Source organism: Rhinatrema bivittatum, chromosome 2 (assembly GCF_901001135.1).
Source record: "Rhinatrema bivittatum chromosome 2, aRhiBiv1.1, whole genome shotgun sequence".
Taxonomy (NCBI): Eukaryota; Metazoa; Chordata; class Amphibia; order Gymnophiona; family Rhinatrematidae; genus Rhinatrema; species Rhinatrema bivittatum.
The window spans coordinates 55379469-55396609 of NC_042616.1; the positions used below are offsets into that span (position 1 = coordinate 55379469).

A 17141-nucleotide genomic window follows, 5' to 3' on the forward strand; every position below is an offset into this window, starting at 1 on the left:
ACCAGGAGGTGGCTCCTACAAGGGCCTCTGTGTCAGATATTCTGTGCTTTCTTCAACACGGTCTGACCAAGGGTCTTGTAGCTCGCTGAGGGTACAGGTGGTGGCTCTTGGTTGTTTGCGGGGTACTATGCAGGGAGTAGCGTTAGCGGAGCATCCGGATGTGGTTCATTTCCTCCGGGGAGCAAAGCACTTGCGTCCGCCGGTAAGGCATCCTTGTCCGTCGTGGAGTCTGAATTTAGTTCTCACAGCGCTTTGTTCGGCACCTTTTGAGCCTTTGTTCGGCACCTTTCGGCAGAATGACTTTGAAGGATCTTACCTTGAAGGTAATCTTTCTTGTAGCCATTACGTCAGCTCGTAGAGTGTCGGAATTCCAAACTCTTTCCTGTCGGGAACCAGTTTTGAGGATTTCGGAGTCGGGGGTTTCTTTATGGACAGTACTTCCTTTCTGCCGAAAGTGGTTTCTGCTTTTCATGTCAACCAATCAGTGGAGCTCCCGGCCTTCGCAGACAGACCGATCGGATCCCTTGTCTAAAGACTTGCGGAGGTTGGAAGTTCGCAGGGCATTGTTGCGTTATCTGGATGTTACCAATGACTTTTGCGTGACAGACCATCTTTTTGTACTGTAGAGTGGTCCCAAACGAGGTTGAATGGCATCCAAGACTACCATAGCTTGCTGGTTGAAGGAGGCTATCAGTTCGGTCTATTTGTTACAGGGTAGATCTCTTCCAGTTGGGCTTAGGGCCCACTCTACTCGCTCACAAGCGGCGTCTTGGGCGGAGTGTCAGATGATTTCGCCACAGGAGATCTGCAGGGTGGCTACTTGGAAATCCTTGCATACATTTGCGAGGCATTACAGACTGGATGTCCACACACCGGGTCCTGGAGGATTTGGAGAAGGAGTGCTGCAAGCGGGCCTCTCCGGATCCCATCCCAGGTGAGAAAGCTCTGGTACATCCCAGGAGTCTGGACTGATCCGGGTACATACAGGGAAAGGAAAAATTTTCATTCCTGTAGTACCACGGATCAGTCTAGAGTCCCGCCCGTCGGAAGCATGGAAGTTGGGAGAGTCCGCTCGGTTCTTATTTCGTTTGTTTACAGATATGCAGAAATTTGGTTTGATATTCCTTAAGTGGGTCCACAGGTTCAGGGTCCACAGGTTCAGTTCCTAGAGGGGTTAAGTGAACCGGTTATTTCTTTTTCTTGTTGAAGGATTCTTGTACATAGTTATAGTGGTTTTGAGAGCCATCCTGCTTGACATTGAGTAATACTTGCCAGACTGTAGGTGGCACTATCCTATATAAGGCCGGAGTTTGTTTTGAAGAACTTCTCTGTCTCCATCTGCTAGAGGGGGGGGGGGGGGCAAAACCCAGGAGTCTGGACTGATCCGTGGTACTACATGAAAGAAAATTATCAGGTAAGAAACTAATTTTCCTGTCCAACCTATCCAAATTCACTCAATATTAATATTAAACTACTTTTAATAAGTATGCATATTAAACAATGATAATCTTATATATTAATAGATGGTGAAAGACTACTGAAGAATGCAGACTGTGTGGCAGAGTCCACAGGCACAGACTCACAGAAAACTAGCATTAGATTCTATATTTTATACCTATTACACACAGAGGGGAAGCAATGGTTTTAGCAGCTAAGCTGCTAAAGCAAACAAACGTTTCCTCCTACCTGGTTCTCCATGAGCATCAACCTGTAGTAGGACATCAGAGACCAAGTCCAGGTCAGGGCCACAGTCACCATCTGTCTGCTGCATCACGAGAGAGAAATACAAGCCCTTAGCAACGGAGACATTCACAACATTAACAATGCTGTCCGGCACACATTCCTCAAGCACAGACACTGCCTATCTCAGGACACTGCATTAACTTCTACTGAGTACAGATGCACAGTTCTAACACCCATCTACAACATCTGAATACTTGCCCACAGAGAATCTGCAAAGGACTGATCCTCACACTGCATGTCATTTTATTCCATTTATGAATCGCTTTCCAGATAAAATCACCCAAAAGAATATATATATATATATATATATATATATATATATAAAAAATTATAAAAAGCAAAAATACCTATACAATAAAATGCAATAATAAAATAAAAGTAAACAACAAAAACAAGTAAAACTAAAGCATAAACACATGTATAAATGGCAGTCCAACCTGCCCTGCCAAGGATTAAATAGCTAGTACCCTGTTACACACACCTCCATTAAAATATAGAACAGAACATGACTTGCCATACTGGATCAGACCAAAGGTCCATCAAACCCAGTATCCTGTTTCCAACAGCAGCCAATGAGGTCACAGTACCTGGCAGATCCCAAAGGCTTTTTTTAATCCATCCTCACTAATAGCATTCACCACATTCTCTGGCAATGACTTCCAGAGCTTAATTATGCATTGAGTAGAAAAATATTTCCTCTTAATAGTTTTAAATGTATTACATAGTAACTTCATTGTGTCCCGTCCCCGCCCCTGGACGTTGTATTTTTCAAAAGAGTAAACAACTGATTAAAGTTTACTCATTCCATAACACATTTTAAAGACCTCCATCATATCTTTCCTCAGTTATCTCTTCTCCAAGCTGAACAGCCCTAACCTCTTTAGCCTTTCTTCATCATTTTGGTCACCCTTCTTGGTATCTTTTCTAATTCTGCTATATCTTTCTTGAGATGTGGTGACCAGAACTGCACACACTACTTAAGATGAAGTTGCACCATCAAGCAATATAGAGGCATTACGATATTCTGTTTTATTCTCCATTTCTTTCCTAATATCCCTAACATTATATTTGCTTTCTTGGCTGCTGCACACTGAGCAGAAGATTTCAAAGTATTTGCCAACAATGACACCTAGATACTTTTCCTGCGTACTGACTCCTAATGTAGAACCTTGTATTGTGTAGCCATACTTTAGGTTACTCTTCTCTAAGTGCATTAGTTGCACTCGTCCACATTAAATTTCATTTGCTTGCCCAGTCTCCCAGTTTTGCAATGTCCTCTTGCAATTTCTCTTGTGATTTAACAACTTTGAATAACTTTATGTTATCAGCAAATTTGATCACCTCACTTGTTCCCATTTCCAAGTCATTTATAATTATATTAAAAAGCAGTGGTCCCGAGGAACCACGTGACCGATGAGCGAGTAACACGTACTCTTACCTCGCTCCCGGGGCCCGCTCCAAAGATCGGCGAAACGGACTTTTAAACCACACCAGACTGTTTTTCCAGACCCACCCGTGGCTTCCCAAAAGCTTATTGTGGACTTTTTTGACGGCGGCGGGGACATCATGGCCAGCAAAGCACAGAGAGAAAGGAAAATATGCGGCAAGCCGACTGATTCCAAGATGGCGGACGGACCACCGAGCCCGCGACCGGCGGCAGAGACTCAGAGCGCGCTGGTAGAGGAGGTCTCCCGAGCAGTCGCGGCGGCCCTTGAACACAAATTCGTGGAGCTCTCTCAACAAATTGCTGCTGGGAACGAAACCTTATCAGCCATAAAACAACAGGTGGAAGACACGCAGCAACGAGTCGCGGCAGTTGAAGGGGAGGCCCAGACCCTAAGTCAGCAACAGGAGCGTCTGGTTAAACAAGTTGAAACGCTGGAAGCTAAACTAGATGATATGGAAAACAGGGCGAGGAGGAGTAATCTTCGTTTTGTTGGCTTCCCTGAGACTGTAAGTGACATGGAGCTTCCCCGTATATTGGAAAATTGGCTTCCCAAGGAACTGGGCCTTATGCATTTGGTGGGGCAATGCTCGGTGGAGAGGGCCCATCGCCTAGGGGCTAGGGCAGTTAATGTCCCCAGACCGAGAGTGGCAATAGCTAAATTTCTCAACTTTGCTCACAAAGCCGCGTTGCTTCAGGCTTACAGGAAAGCTGCCTCGCTCACTTATGAGGGACAACGAATTTTAATTTTCCAGGACTATTCTACGCAGGTGTCACAAAAGAGGAAGGAGTACTCCCCCATCTGCGCAGAACTCCACAAACGCCAAGTTCGATTCAATTTGCAATACCCGGCTAAGCTGAGAGTGGAACATCAGGGATCCTGGAGGGTACTGGACACAGTATCTGCAGCGAAAGACTTTCTGAATAATATGTGAATCGGATGAGCGACTGCTTTGGACTGTTTCTGGACCTTGCAAGGACTGGTTCAAGTATTATGTCTTTGGCTTGAGGTGCCGTAATCTCAGCTTTCTTTTTCAGGAGTGTGGTTTAACAATGTTTGTGGAATTGTCAAAAGGGAGGGGAGCCCCGGAACGGCTCACAATGTGGTTCTTCATCCTCCTCTTTTTGCAGGAGGTGGAAGGGTGTACAGCCACACAATCTGGCAGGGAACACCGGATTGTTGGTAGGGGGAGGTGGGGGGAGGGGGACGGGGAGCAGTGCCCGTATCCTTTTGGGGGGGGTGGGTGGGCAGGTTAAGGTTGTGGAAGCAGATAGTTTGCTGGGAATGGTGCTGTACTAGGGGTCATAGGAATATGGGGCTGGGGTCCCTAGGCTGGGGGGGATTCTGGCACACTCAGCGTTTCAGTATGGTGCTCTATCGAGGTTTCTGGATAAAATATGGCTGATGTGACCAGGATCATTTCATGGAATGTTGCAGGGCTGAGTTCCCCAATAAAAAGGGCAAAGGTACTCGCTTCTTTGCGACGTCATAAAGCTAAAATTACATGTCTACAGGAGACTCATTTAAGTGGGAAAGAACATGAAAAGTTGGCGAGAGACTGGGTGGACAAAGTATTTTATTCCCCGGCGGTGGGACGCAAGAGGGGGGTTGCAATTTTGATTGGCAAGGGAGTTGCATTTGACCATATTTCCACTTATACTGATTCTGAGGGCCGCTTTGTGCTCATAACGGGCAGGCTCTATGGTGATTTGGTGACCATAGCCAGTGTTTACGCACCCAATGTTTATTCCCACAGTTTTTTTGAAACGTTGATGTCTGAAGTCTCTAATCGGGCAATTGGCATATTATATTTGGCTGGGGACTTAAACTGTGTGGCTGACCCAATTCTAGACAGAAATTCTAGCACTGTGGTGCACCCCACGGGGAGGAGGAAGGGGGTCTCCTACCTATGCACACATTTACAGATTGACACCTGGAGAGTCTTACATCCTGAAGAACGATCTTATACACACATTGCTAGGGCGCACGATTCTATGTCGCGCATTGATTATTTCTTAACCAGTAGTAATAATCTCGCCAACATTAGTGGGGCTGAGATTGGCCCGGAGGAGTGCTCGGATCATGCGATGATCTGGTTGGAGGTTAAGAGGCACACTGATTCTGGTGCCACCCAAAGGTGGCGATTCCCGGGGCACTTAACAGGGGACATTGAATTTCAAACTTATATTAAGGAAAAATGGCGGGAGTATACGGAGCATAACCATATGGCCAAGGATACTCCGCTGCTCTACTGGGAAGCCGGGAAGGCTGTTTTGAGAGGAGAAATTATCGCTTTCCAGATAAGGAGGAATAAACTCCTCAATCGGAAGATTCTTGCATTGGAGCGGACATTCCGACGGGTCAAGGCAGGCTATATAGCGAACCCCAATAGTATCACCCGACAGGCTTATAGGGAAGCTCTCACAGCTTTAAATTGTCATCTACACCAGAGAACGACAAGAGCCTTACTGAATAATGCACATAAGCTGTATAGGTTTGGGAACCGGACGGGCAAGCTTTTGGCTAATCTGGTGAGAGCCAAACGTGGTCATAATTATATTGACGCCCTGAAGGATGGAGCAGGGAACAAAAAGACAACGACGGCCGAGATTTGTCAAATTCTGCGGTCTTTTTATGTTCAACTGTACTCAGAGGAAAGAGAACTGGGGGCACACGAAGCAGAAGAGTCCTTCTTCCACTCCCTGACGTTGCCCCAGATAGCACCAGACCAACTAGCTAAGTTGAATAGCCCGATCACAATCTCTGAAATCTTAGAGGGCATACGGTCAAGTGCATTACATAAAGCACCGGGGCCGGATGGCTATAACGCAAATTTTTATAAAATCCTGAAGATAGAATTGTCCGGCCCTCTCCTAGATTATTACCAGACGGCCCAGCGGGAGGGTGCATTTCCCCAACATGCTAAACGAGCCTTTATTACTGTCTTGCCCAAAGGAGGCAAGGATCCCACTTCCCCGGCATCTTATCGTCCGATTTCTTTGTTAAATTATGATATCAAATTATATGCAAAGATATTGGCCAACCGAATTAATGTTATCCTCCCTAGCCTTATATCGCAGAATCAAGTGGGATTTGTGCCAGGACGAACGGCCAGTAGACACTTAACCAAACTATGGACAGCTTTGGCCCATTGTAAATATACTCAAATGCAGGCCGTGGTGGTGGGATTTGATGCAAGAGAAGGCCTTCGACAGGGTCTCCTGGCCCTACTTGTTTTCTGTATTACAACGCTATGGCTTCGATGAAAATTTTATTCAAAATATAGCACTCCTATATCAACATCCTTGCTCTGCCATACTTGCAAATGGGGGGGGGTCTCTGGGGATTTTGAGTTACACAGAGGCACGAGACAGGGCTGCCCCTTGTCTCCGTTGTTATATATTCTCTCTATAGATCCCTTATTGCGGAGAATTGATGAATCTAGGGACATTCACGGTTTTACCAAGGGTGGGGAAACCTTTAAGGTAGCTGCTTTTGCAGATGACGTTTTAGTATTTTTACTACGTCCGGTGCATTCTTTACAGAGGGTAATGCTATTGCAAACTCAGTTTGGTTTATTTTCAGGCCTCAAGATCAATAAGGATAAATCAGAGGCTTTGGATGTTAATGGCACTTTGAAGGGGAGCTGGCCAGGGGTTTTCCCCCTGAAATGGGTGGAGAGAGAAATGCGGTATCTCGGAGTTCTCATTCCGGTGGATTGTGCATCTCTATATGACAGTAATGTCTTGCCCTTACTACATAAAACAAAAAAGAGGTTGAAAGAGTGGAACTCCTTGCCTTTGTCGCTTAATGGCAGAATTCAATTGTTTAAAATGGTGGAATTACCACGTTGGCTTTACGTCTTACAAATGCTACCTATTCAGCTACGCAAGGGCCATCTTGTCGAGCTAGAAAAAGCCCTGAGTCGTTATCTATGGCGGGATAAAAGGGCTCGCCTCTCCTTGGCCAAATTACAGCTCCCATGGGGAAGGGGGGGAATGGGGTGCCCTGATTTGGGACTGTATAACAGAGCGTGCCTTCTTCGGCATGTCTATGAGTGGCTTACCTCTAAGGAAAAATTCTCTCCTGTGCGTTTTTTGGGGGGCTGGAGTGCTCCTTTTAGGTTGGGGAACTTACTACACGTACCGCACTCTATGCTGCCCGGTTATATTCAGGCAAACCCCATAGTATCTGCTTGTCAGTCCTCCTGGAAATGGCTATGCCATCGCCTTCACCTTGCTTGGACCGTTTCCCCATATCTGACCATAGTGGGCCACCCCCGGTTCACCCCTGGGGTGGAGAACTCGATATTTCTTACCTGGGCTACCCTAGGGCTGTGTCACTTTAGTCAATTTGTACACTTAGTAGGGGAGACAAGAACGATAAAATCCTTTGAGAATCTCCGGGAAGACTTCCATCTCCCTTGTCAGTCAGTCTTTGCGTATATGCAAGTTCGGCATTTTATAGGACGGGAAGTCCTACCTCACTGGGATTCGATCACTTCAGAAGGGATTACAAAATTTTTTGTTCCCCCACCAGGGAAAGCACTATCCTGTGCGGTGATTGCCCGAGTGCTCACAGAGGGCCGCCAACTTTCAGTATTACCTACTCTAGGGGACCAATGGACCAGGGAATTGGGAGTCCCTGTGTCTCCCAAGACTTTAGCACAGTGTTTTCAGGGTTGTACGGGGGTGTCAGAACATATGTTGCACAAAGAATCATTATTTAAATTCTACCACAGGATATATAAGCCCACTACATGGGCATTTAAGCTAAAATTATTGCCTTCTGACAAATGTATTAAATGTAATGACAAATCTGGAACGTTATCACACCTCTTTTGGGATTGTGACCGGATATCTAGCTTTTGGGGGGCAGTGTTACGTATTGTTTTTCAGTGGCTACACGTTCCGATTCCATTGGATCCTTTAATATGTTTGTTTGCGCAGCGCGATAGTATACCTCAAGACATTCCTGATGACCACTGGTTATTGTTGCAAAAGATGTTTTTGATAGTTGTTAAATCTATCCTGGAACACTGGACGGTAGTGGAGGTCCCAACTACTACATACTGGAAAATCCGTCTTCATCGTATGGCAACGTTCGAAATACTAACAGCCCGTCGGACCTCTTCTAAAGCTTATGCGCTCGGTATGTCGATTTGGAGACCATACCTGATGTCACTAAGTACCACTGCCAGGAACAATCTGTTGGCTTTGCGATAATGGACCAGTGGAGTTGATGACCTCTTTGACGGGGACCTCTGGCTCATTCTATCTGTATTTCTCAGTAGCCTTGATCTGAGGGGAGGGAAAGGGGGGTGGGAGGGGGGGTCGTTCCTTTCTTTAGTTCTTGTGTTCAGTTATTGTATTGTATTTACATCACTGCCAATGTTGGATGTTTACTGTTGGTGTGACATTTGTTGTCTGCATATTTCTCTCTACACGAGATAAAATGGAGAAATAAAGGTTTACAAAAAAAAAGCAGTGGTCCCAGAACAGATCCCCGAGGCACTCTACTATTCACCTTTCTCCACTGGGAAAATTTACCATTTAACCCTACTCTTTTTTCTATCTTTTAACCAGTTGGCAATCCACAATAGAACACTGTCCCCTATCTCATGACTTTTTAATTTCCTAAGTTTCCTCTCATGAGGGACTTTGTCAAATGCTTTCTGGAAATCCAGATACATTACCAACTGGCTCACCTTTATCCACATTTATTTATTTTGATTTTTATATTCCGCTTTTTGGCATTTGTAAGGCAAGACTTCCCTTGGCTAAATCCATGTTGGCTTTGTCCCATTAAATTATGCCTATCTATATATTAAACAATTTTGTTCTTTATGATAGTTTCTACCATTTTGCCTGGCACACTCAGATTCACTGTAAGTTCCTGGATCACCCCTTGAGCCCTTTTAAAAAATTGGCATTACACTGGCAACCCTCCAATCTTTGGGTACCATAGACGATGTCACCGATAGTTTACAAATTTTGAATAGCAGGTCTGCACTTTAATTTATCTGCTCTTTCAGCACTCTGGGATGTATACCATCTGGTCCAGGAGATTTTCTACTCTTTAGTTTGTCAATTTGCCCTAGTACATCTTCCAGGTTCACAGATTTGTTTCAGTTCCTCTGAATCACATCTGAATATCATTTCTGGCATGGGTATCTCTTACATCTTCCTCAGGGAATAACGAGGCAAAGAATTAATAAGAACATAAGAAAATGCCATACTGGGTCAGACCAAGGGTCCATCAAGCCCAGCATCCTGTTTCCAACAGTGGCCAATCCAGGCCATAAGAACCTGGCAAGTACCCAAAAACTAAGTCTATTCCATGTTACCATTGCTAATGGTGGCTATTCTCTAAGTGAACGTAATAGCAGGTAATGGACTTCTCCTCCAAGAACTTATCCAATTCTTTTTTAAACACAGCTATACTAACTGCACTAACCACATCCTCTGGCAACAAATTCAAGAGTTTAATTGTGCGTTGAGTAAAAAAGAACTTTCTCCGATTAGTTTTAAATGTGCCCCATACTAACTTCATGGAGTGCCCCCTAGTCTTTCTACTATCCAAAAGAGTAAATAACCGATTCACATCTACCCGTTCTAGACCTCATGATTTTAATCATCTCTATCATATCCCCCCTCAGCCATCTCTTCTCCAAGCTGAAAAATCCTAACCTCTTTAGTCTTTCCTCATAGGGGAGCTCTTCCATTCCCCTTATTTTGGCAGCCCTTCTCTGTACCTTCTCCATCGCAATTATATCTTTTTTGAGATGCGGCGACCAGAATTGTACACAGTATTCAAGGTGCGGTCTCACCATGGAGCGATACAGAGGCATTATGACATTTTCCGTTTTATTCACCATTCCCTTTCTAATAATTCCCAACATTCTGTTTGCTTTTTTGACTGCCGCAGCACACTGAACCGACGATTTCAATGTGTTATCCACTATGACACCTAGATCTCTTTCTTGGGTTGTAGCACCTAATATGGAACCCAACATTGTGCAATTATGGGTTATTTTTCCCTATATGCATCACCTTGCACTTATCCACATTAAATTTCATCTGCCATTTGGATGCCCAATTTTCCAGTCTCACAAGGTCTTCCTGCAATTTATCACAATCTGCTTGTGATTTAACTACTCTGAACAATTTTGTGTCATCTGCAAATTTGATTATCTCACTCGTCGTATTTCTTTCCAGATCATTTATAAATATATTGAAAAGTAAGGGTCCCAATACAGATCCCTGAGGCACTCCACTGTCTACTCCCTTCCACTGAGAAAATTGTCCATTTAATCCTACTCTCTGTTTCCTGTCTTTTAGCCAGTTTGCAATCCACGAAAGGACATCGCCACCTATCCCATGACTTTTTACTTTTCCTAGAAGCCTCTACTACTGCCCTTGCAAATGCTGTGTCCTCCCGAGCCTGAACATCCAGGTGGTAAAACCTGGAGAAGGTGTCGCCGCCTTGCAGATCTCAGCGGGTGACAGCATCTTGGTTTCCGCCCAGGGACACTGCCTGGGCTCTAGTAGAATGGGCCTTGACTTGTAAAGGCAGTGGCATGCCTGCTTCTACGGAGGCCGCCCTGACTACTTCTTTGACCCAGCAGGCTATGGTTGCTCGTGAGGCCGCTTCCCCTTGCTTCTTTCCGCTGTAAAGGACGAATAGATGGTCCGTCTTTCGTCTGGATTCCGACCTTTCCAGCTATCGGACTAGGAGCCTGCTGACATTGAGATGGTGTAGACTTCGAGCCTCTTCCGAATTCTTATGCTCAACTGGTGATGGTAGCGAGATGGTTTGGTTGAGATGGAAGTGAGACACCACTTTGGGGAGGAACGATGGAACTGTGCGTAACTGGATGGTTCCCGGGATGAGTCTGAGGAACTGCTCTCGGCAGGACAGTGCTTGTAGCTCGGATATACGATGGGCCGAACAGACTGCCAGCAGGAAGGCTGTCTTCAGTGTTAATAGTCGGAGAGACAGGCCGCGGAGAGGTCTTAAGGAGGTTCCTGCTAGAAAATCTAGGACCAGGTTGAGATTCCAAAGAGGCACCAGCCACTTCAGGGGTGGTAGGATCTGCTTGACTCCTTTCAGAAAGCGGGAGACATCCGGGTGAGAGGCTATGATGCCGCTCTCGCTCTTGGTTCCGTAGCATGACAATGTGGCCACCTGTACCTTGATGGAGTTGAGAGACAACCCCTTCTGTAGGCCGTTTTGGAGGAATTCCAAAATCGCAGGAATTTTGACCGAGCGTGGTATGATGTCGCGGTCCTCGCACCAGGCTTCAAATATTCTCCAAATCCTTATGTAATTTAGGGATGTGGAGAACTTACATGCTCGGAGTAGGGTGTCAATTACTGCCCCCAAGTATCCGCTCTTCCTTAGGCGAGTCCTCTCAATGGCCAGACTGTAAGAGAGAATCGAGCTGGATCCTCGTGGAGGATCGGTCCCTGTTGGAGCAGATCTGTGTGGAGGTAGCGGCAGGGGGCTCCCTGTTAGCAGTCTTCGCATGTCTGCGTACCACGGTCTTCTTGGCCAGCCCGGGGCCACTAGAAGTACTGGTCCCCTGTGGTGTTCTATCTTGTGGATTATTGCGCCCAATAGGGGCCATGGCGGGAAGGCGTATAACACAGTCTCCTGTGGCCAGGTCTGTACCAGGGTATCGATTCCCTGGGACTGGGGTTCCCATCTGCAGCTGAAGAAACTGGGTACTTGGGCCTTGGACCGGTTTGCCAGGAGATCCATGGCTGGTGTTCCCCAACGGTTTACTATCAATTGGAATGCTGTGGTCAACAGCCTCCATTCTCCTGGATCCAGACTTTCTCTGCTGAGTAGTCCGCAGCGACGTTGTCTTTTCCAGCAATGTGGACGGCCGAGATCTCTTGAAGATTCACTTCAGCCCATGACATTAGGAGGTGGTCTATTTCCAGAGACACCTGTTGGCTTCTGATTCCTCCCTGAAGGTTGATGTAGGCTACTGTTGTGGCGTTGTCCGACATTACTCTGACCGCTTTGTCTCGGAGTCTGTGAATGAACCTTAGGCAGGCAAGTCTGACTGCCCAGGCTTCTAGGCGATCGATGTTCCATCCAGATTCTTTTTCGTTCCATTGCCCTTGCGCGGTTAGCTCCTGGCAGTGTGCTCCCCATCCTCATAGGTTGGCATCTGTAGTGAGTAGGATCCAGGTTGGGGAGGATAGTCTCGTTCCCTGGCTCAGATGGGTTTCTTGTAGCCACCATCGTAGTTGGGCCCGAACTCTGACCGGGAGCTGAAGCTGTACGGTGTAGTTCTGGGACAGTGGATTCCATCGTGATAGTCGTGAGCGTTGTAGTGGTCTCATGTGAGCTCGTGCCCATGGCACTACTTGCAGTGTAGATGCCATGAGGCCCAGTACTTGTAGGTAATCCCATGTTGTGGGGCAAAGTTCGCTCAACAGGAATCGTAACTGGGTCATCAGTTTTGATCTCCTTGTCAGTGTCAGGATGACCTTGTCTTGTTTGTTGTCGAACCGGACTCCCAAGTATTCTAGAGATTGGGAGGGCTGCAGGCAGCTCTTGTTTGTGTTGACCACCCACCCGAGGCTCTCCAGTTGAGTTTTGACTCTGTTGGTTGCCTGGTGGCTTTCCTCTGGGGAATTCACTCTGATCAGCCAATCGTCTAGATAAGGGTGCTCACGGATTCCTTCCTTCCTCAGTGTTGCTGCCACCACCACTATGAGTTTGGTGAACATCCGGGGTGCAGTGGCTAACCCGAAAGGTAGTGCCCAGAACTGGTAGTGACGGTCCAGGATCGAGAAGCGTAGAAAACGCTGATGCTCTTAATGGATCGGAATGTGTAGGTAGGCTTCCGACTGATCCAGGGATGTAAGGAACTCTCCCTTATTACCGAGCGTAGGGTTTCCATGCGGAAGAGAGGAATCTTCAGGTGACTGTTGACCGCCTTGAGGTCCAGGATGGGTCTGAATGTTCCTTCTTTCTTGGGGACGATAAAATAGATGGAACAATGTCCAGTATTTATTTGTTGTGGAGGCACCGGTGTTATAGCCTCTAAGACTAGCAATCTGGTCAGTGTAACTTCCACTGCCATCCTCTTGAAAAGGTCGTGGCAGAGAGATTCCACAAACTTGTCCGGAAGGAGGTGGTGGAAATACAGGTAATATCCCTCTCGAATGATGGATAGGACCCACTTGTTCGAAGTTCTCTCGACCCACCTTTGGTAGAATAGGGCAAGTGTGCCCCCTATGACTTTTTCCTTTGGACAGGTTGGCAGATTTTCATTGTGGGGTGCGCCTGGGGCCGGAGCCCAAGCTGGCTCCCCTTTTGTTGTGCTTGTTCCGAAAGGACTGGCTCCGGCCTGCAGGGCGGACCGCTTGATATGTGCTTCTATATGGGTTGAAGCTCTGTGATCCTCTGCTCCTGGAAGATCGGGGGAGGGGGGGGGGGAAGGATCGCAGGTTTCTCTTATTCCTGTCCTCCGGTAGCCGCAGCAGTGGGGACTCGCCCCATTTGTTGGCTAGTTTCTCTAGTTCGCTTCCGAACAGGAATGTTCCCTTGAAAGGCATTCTTGTGAGTCTCGTTTTGGAGGATGCATAAGCCGACCAGTTTCGGAGCCAGATTTGTCTTCTGGCTGCCACGGCGGATGACACTCTAGCTGCTGTGCGTACTAGATCAGAAGCGGAATCCGCGAGGAATGATACAGCTGGTTCCAGGGCCTCCCCAGGAGTGTTGTTCCTGGTCTGTGCAAAGCAGGCGCGTATCACCAAGGCACAGCAGGCCGCGATCTGTAAAGACATAGCAGAGACGTCAAAGGACTGTTTGAGGATAGATTCCAGACGTCTGTTTTGAGTATCCTTGAGTACTGCTCCTCCCTCCACCGGGATAGTAGTGCGTTTCGAGACCACGGCATCCACTTTCGGACATGCCAGGAGATCTTTGGTGGCAGGGTCCAGAGGGTACATGGCTGCCAGAGCCCGGCCCTCTTTGAATGTAGTTTCTGGGGCATCCCATTCCAGGTCAATTAGTTGCTGGAAGGCTTATAATAGTGGGAAATGGCGGGGGGTCCCCTCCAAAAGTGGGTTCGTCTTAGGTTCCCCAAGGCACTTGTGCCCGGATAGCAAGCTCTTTTAAGCTGTGTGTGACCAGGTCTGGAAGCTCATCCTTAGTGAAGAAGCATCTCATGGTTCAGTGGGGCTCTGTCCCTGGGGGGGAGTTCCTCTTCCTCCAGGGGTTCTGAATCCTCATCTGAGTTGTCCATGTCCCCGAAGGTGGGGCTTCTGGGCAGTGCGATCACTTCCCTGGGCATAGAGGGTCCTGGCATGTTGAGGTCCTCTGATGGAGCCTGTGGCCGTATTATAGGAGGCCCCGGTTGCATGTGGATGAAGGCATGCAGACCTTTGAAGAATTCCACCCAGGAGATAGATGCTGGGTCTAGATTAAGGGGAGCGGTGTCCCTGGGGAGCCCCGTTTGGGGGGGGGGTCCCTTTGTGCAATGCTAGGTCCAGCGTACTGCTCAAGAGGCTGGAGCACAGTACCAGCTGGGGAGGGCCATGAGTTGGATCCCCTAGGGCCTCTTCGCACTGTATACACAGGGCCGTGGCCTCCTCATGCTGTGCAGCTCTAATGTGGCATGCTGGGCAAAGGCCCTGAGCTTTGAGTTTATTTTCCGGTGGTGCCATGGCTTGTGTGCGTAAAATACAGTTGTGCGCTCTGGTGTGCATCAAAGTTGTGCACGTAGGTTTTGAGTGCGCTCAAGGAGATGTGTGCACGGCTCGTGACGGCGGAAAGGGCAGCAAACAGAGCAAAATGGTGACGGCGACCATGCGGACAATATGGCGACCACCTTGGAGGGTCTCCACATGGGAGGAGCCTCGGATCTGACCGGGGTCTAGCCCTGCTAGGGCAGATCAACCCGGTGGCACTGGTCCCAGCTGGTGACCTGTGCGGCTCCTCGAGCTTCGGAGACAGGAGACTTTTAAATATATTTCTACCTTACCTTGTCTCGGCGCTTCCCAGTCTCATTCTGGGCGGTCCCCGGCTGCGGGGGGAGAGGGAAAATACCTTCATCACCGCGCTCGAGGTTGCACCCGCTGCCTCTCAGCCTCACCCGATGTCGGGGACTAGGTCCCCGCAGAGGGTCGGCCGCCAGCCCGAGGCTTACCTCCGAGGAAATCACCTCAGGAAATCTCAACTGGGGGGAGGGACCCAATGGGTGTCACCGCAGGAGAGCGGGGCTCATCTGTAGAGGTAAGATTTCTTATTTTGGTTTTCTTTGGTAAAATTACTCTAATGCTGTGCAAGCGTGCATAGAGTCTCTAACTGCTATGGAGACGGAAAATACTGAAGAGCTGCACTTCCTGCAGGGATATATGAACTATCAGATTGAAATCTGATCCGTCTCCAACTGCTATCAGGAGTACACTATGCCCCATGGGTCCTGAAATTCAAAAGGGTATCATTCTTAATCAGTGTCTATTTCCCAAAATAATGAATAGCTCTTAGCTGTTGGCATACAGAGGGCAAAAGGTGGGATAACTGCTTTTTTTTCACTAGGCCACCAACATAGATCTAGCAGCAATGATAACCTACAGTGGTAAACCTTGCGAGGATTAAGACACATCAGAAAGAAGGATGGCTCAAGATAACTACTTTGGGATCTTTAAGGGGCTTAGTATTTGTAATGTCATTTATTAATCCCAAAATATGATACCAATATTGCTGAGGCAAGGGATATTGCCATCAAATGTGGCATGTAGAGCCGACCCTCCACATCGACATCAAGGAGTTTAACTTTTGTGGAGCCTCTCAAGCCATGAGATATCACCAACACAAGAACTTGCATCCATTTTCCAGCAGCAAAGGTGAAATAGTACAAGGCCCCACCAACACAACACAAAGATCCCATGAGCTCTCATCCAAAGTCTCATGGTTACATTCCCATTCCATAAAGCATAAAGTTTTGGAATTATTCCTTTAATACTTCTAGCCTTGTCCCAGTGACCCTCAAACAAGGTTTTTCCCCTTCATAAGATCCAGTTTACATGGACACGATTCCACAAAATATTTTAATGGGAAATACAGAAATTGATCCCTGGGTGTCAAATGTTTTCCCAAAAGGGCATTAAAACCGGACACGATTCACGATTCCCCCAAATGTGTTTCCAAAGGACTTAACCCCCACAAATATGACTGATGAACACTGAACAAACAAGCCCATGCTGAAAATCACCTTTAAATCGTATGGGAGACAAAATTAAAAAAAAAAAAAAAAAATTTCCTATTGCCCACCAAAGAAGTCTTCCAGGGGACATTTTGGTCAAAGCCAGACGGATCTTATGGGTAGCCACACCAGTGCATGAACTGAAACAATCCCTGCAATCTTTTGCTCAATAAGAACTCGTTGTTTACCATGTTCTCCCAAACGCCAATCTGCTCCAGCACTAAGTTGTGAGACTAAGTAATATTTTTTTTTTTAATAATGGGAACGCCGAGAGCAACTGACATTTTGGGCTGATAAAGAACATAACTGAAGATCTTTCTCTGTAAAACCTTTCAAAACATTATTAGGTATCAAGATCAGCAGAGTCTAAAATAAACAGAGACAAGGCAAAACATTTATCTTAATTGATTCTATTCTGTCACCAACTAGGTTGAATTCTAAGAAAGCGGGACTGAAATAAAACAAATTGTCTTTTAATGCTCTAAATGACCATTAAAAGAATCATTGGCCTCCAATACCTTTTTTTTTTTATAATTGCAGCAATTTGTTAAATGAAATCAGCCCTTGCCCCCCTAGGTATGAAGGCCAATGCTCTACCGCTTCAGAGCCTGGTAAGCCTGTACACTTCAGAGCCTGGTAAGCCTGTACACTTCAGAGCCTGGTAAGCCCTGTGTAGGACTCTCCCAGCATATCCAAGCTACACAAGGGCTTTCCTTGGACGG

The 17141-nt window shown here is 46.9% G+C and overlaps 1 protein-coding gene across 2 annotated transcripts in view; it reads right to left on the reverse strand.

Moving 5' to 3' along the window:
* DHX30 (DExH-box helicase 30) overlaps positions 1-17141 on the reverse strand; it is a 122826-nt gene that overhangs the window by 60810 nt on the left and 44875 nt on the right. For both annotated transcript variants that reach the window (XM_029588181.1, XM_029588182.1), the window contains exon 9: positions 1687-1765. In XM_029588181.1, the coding sequence (XP_029444041.1) occupies positions 1687-1765 (79 nt within the window). The remainder of the gene's footprint in view (positions 1-1686; positions 1766-17141) is intronic.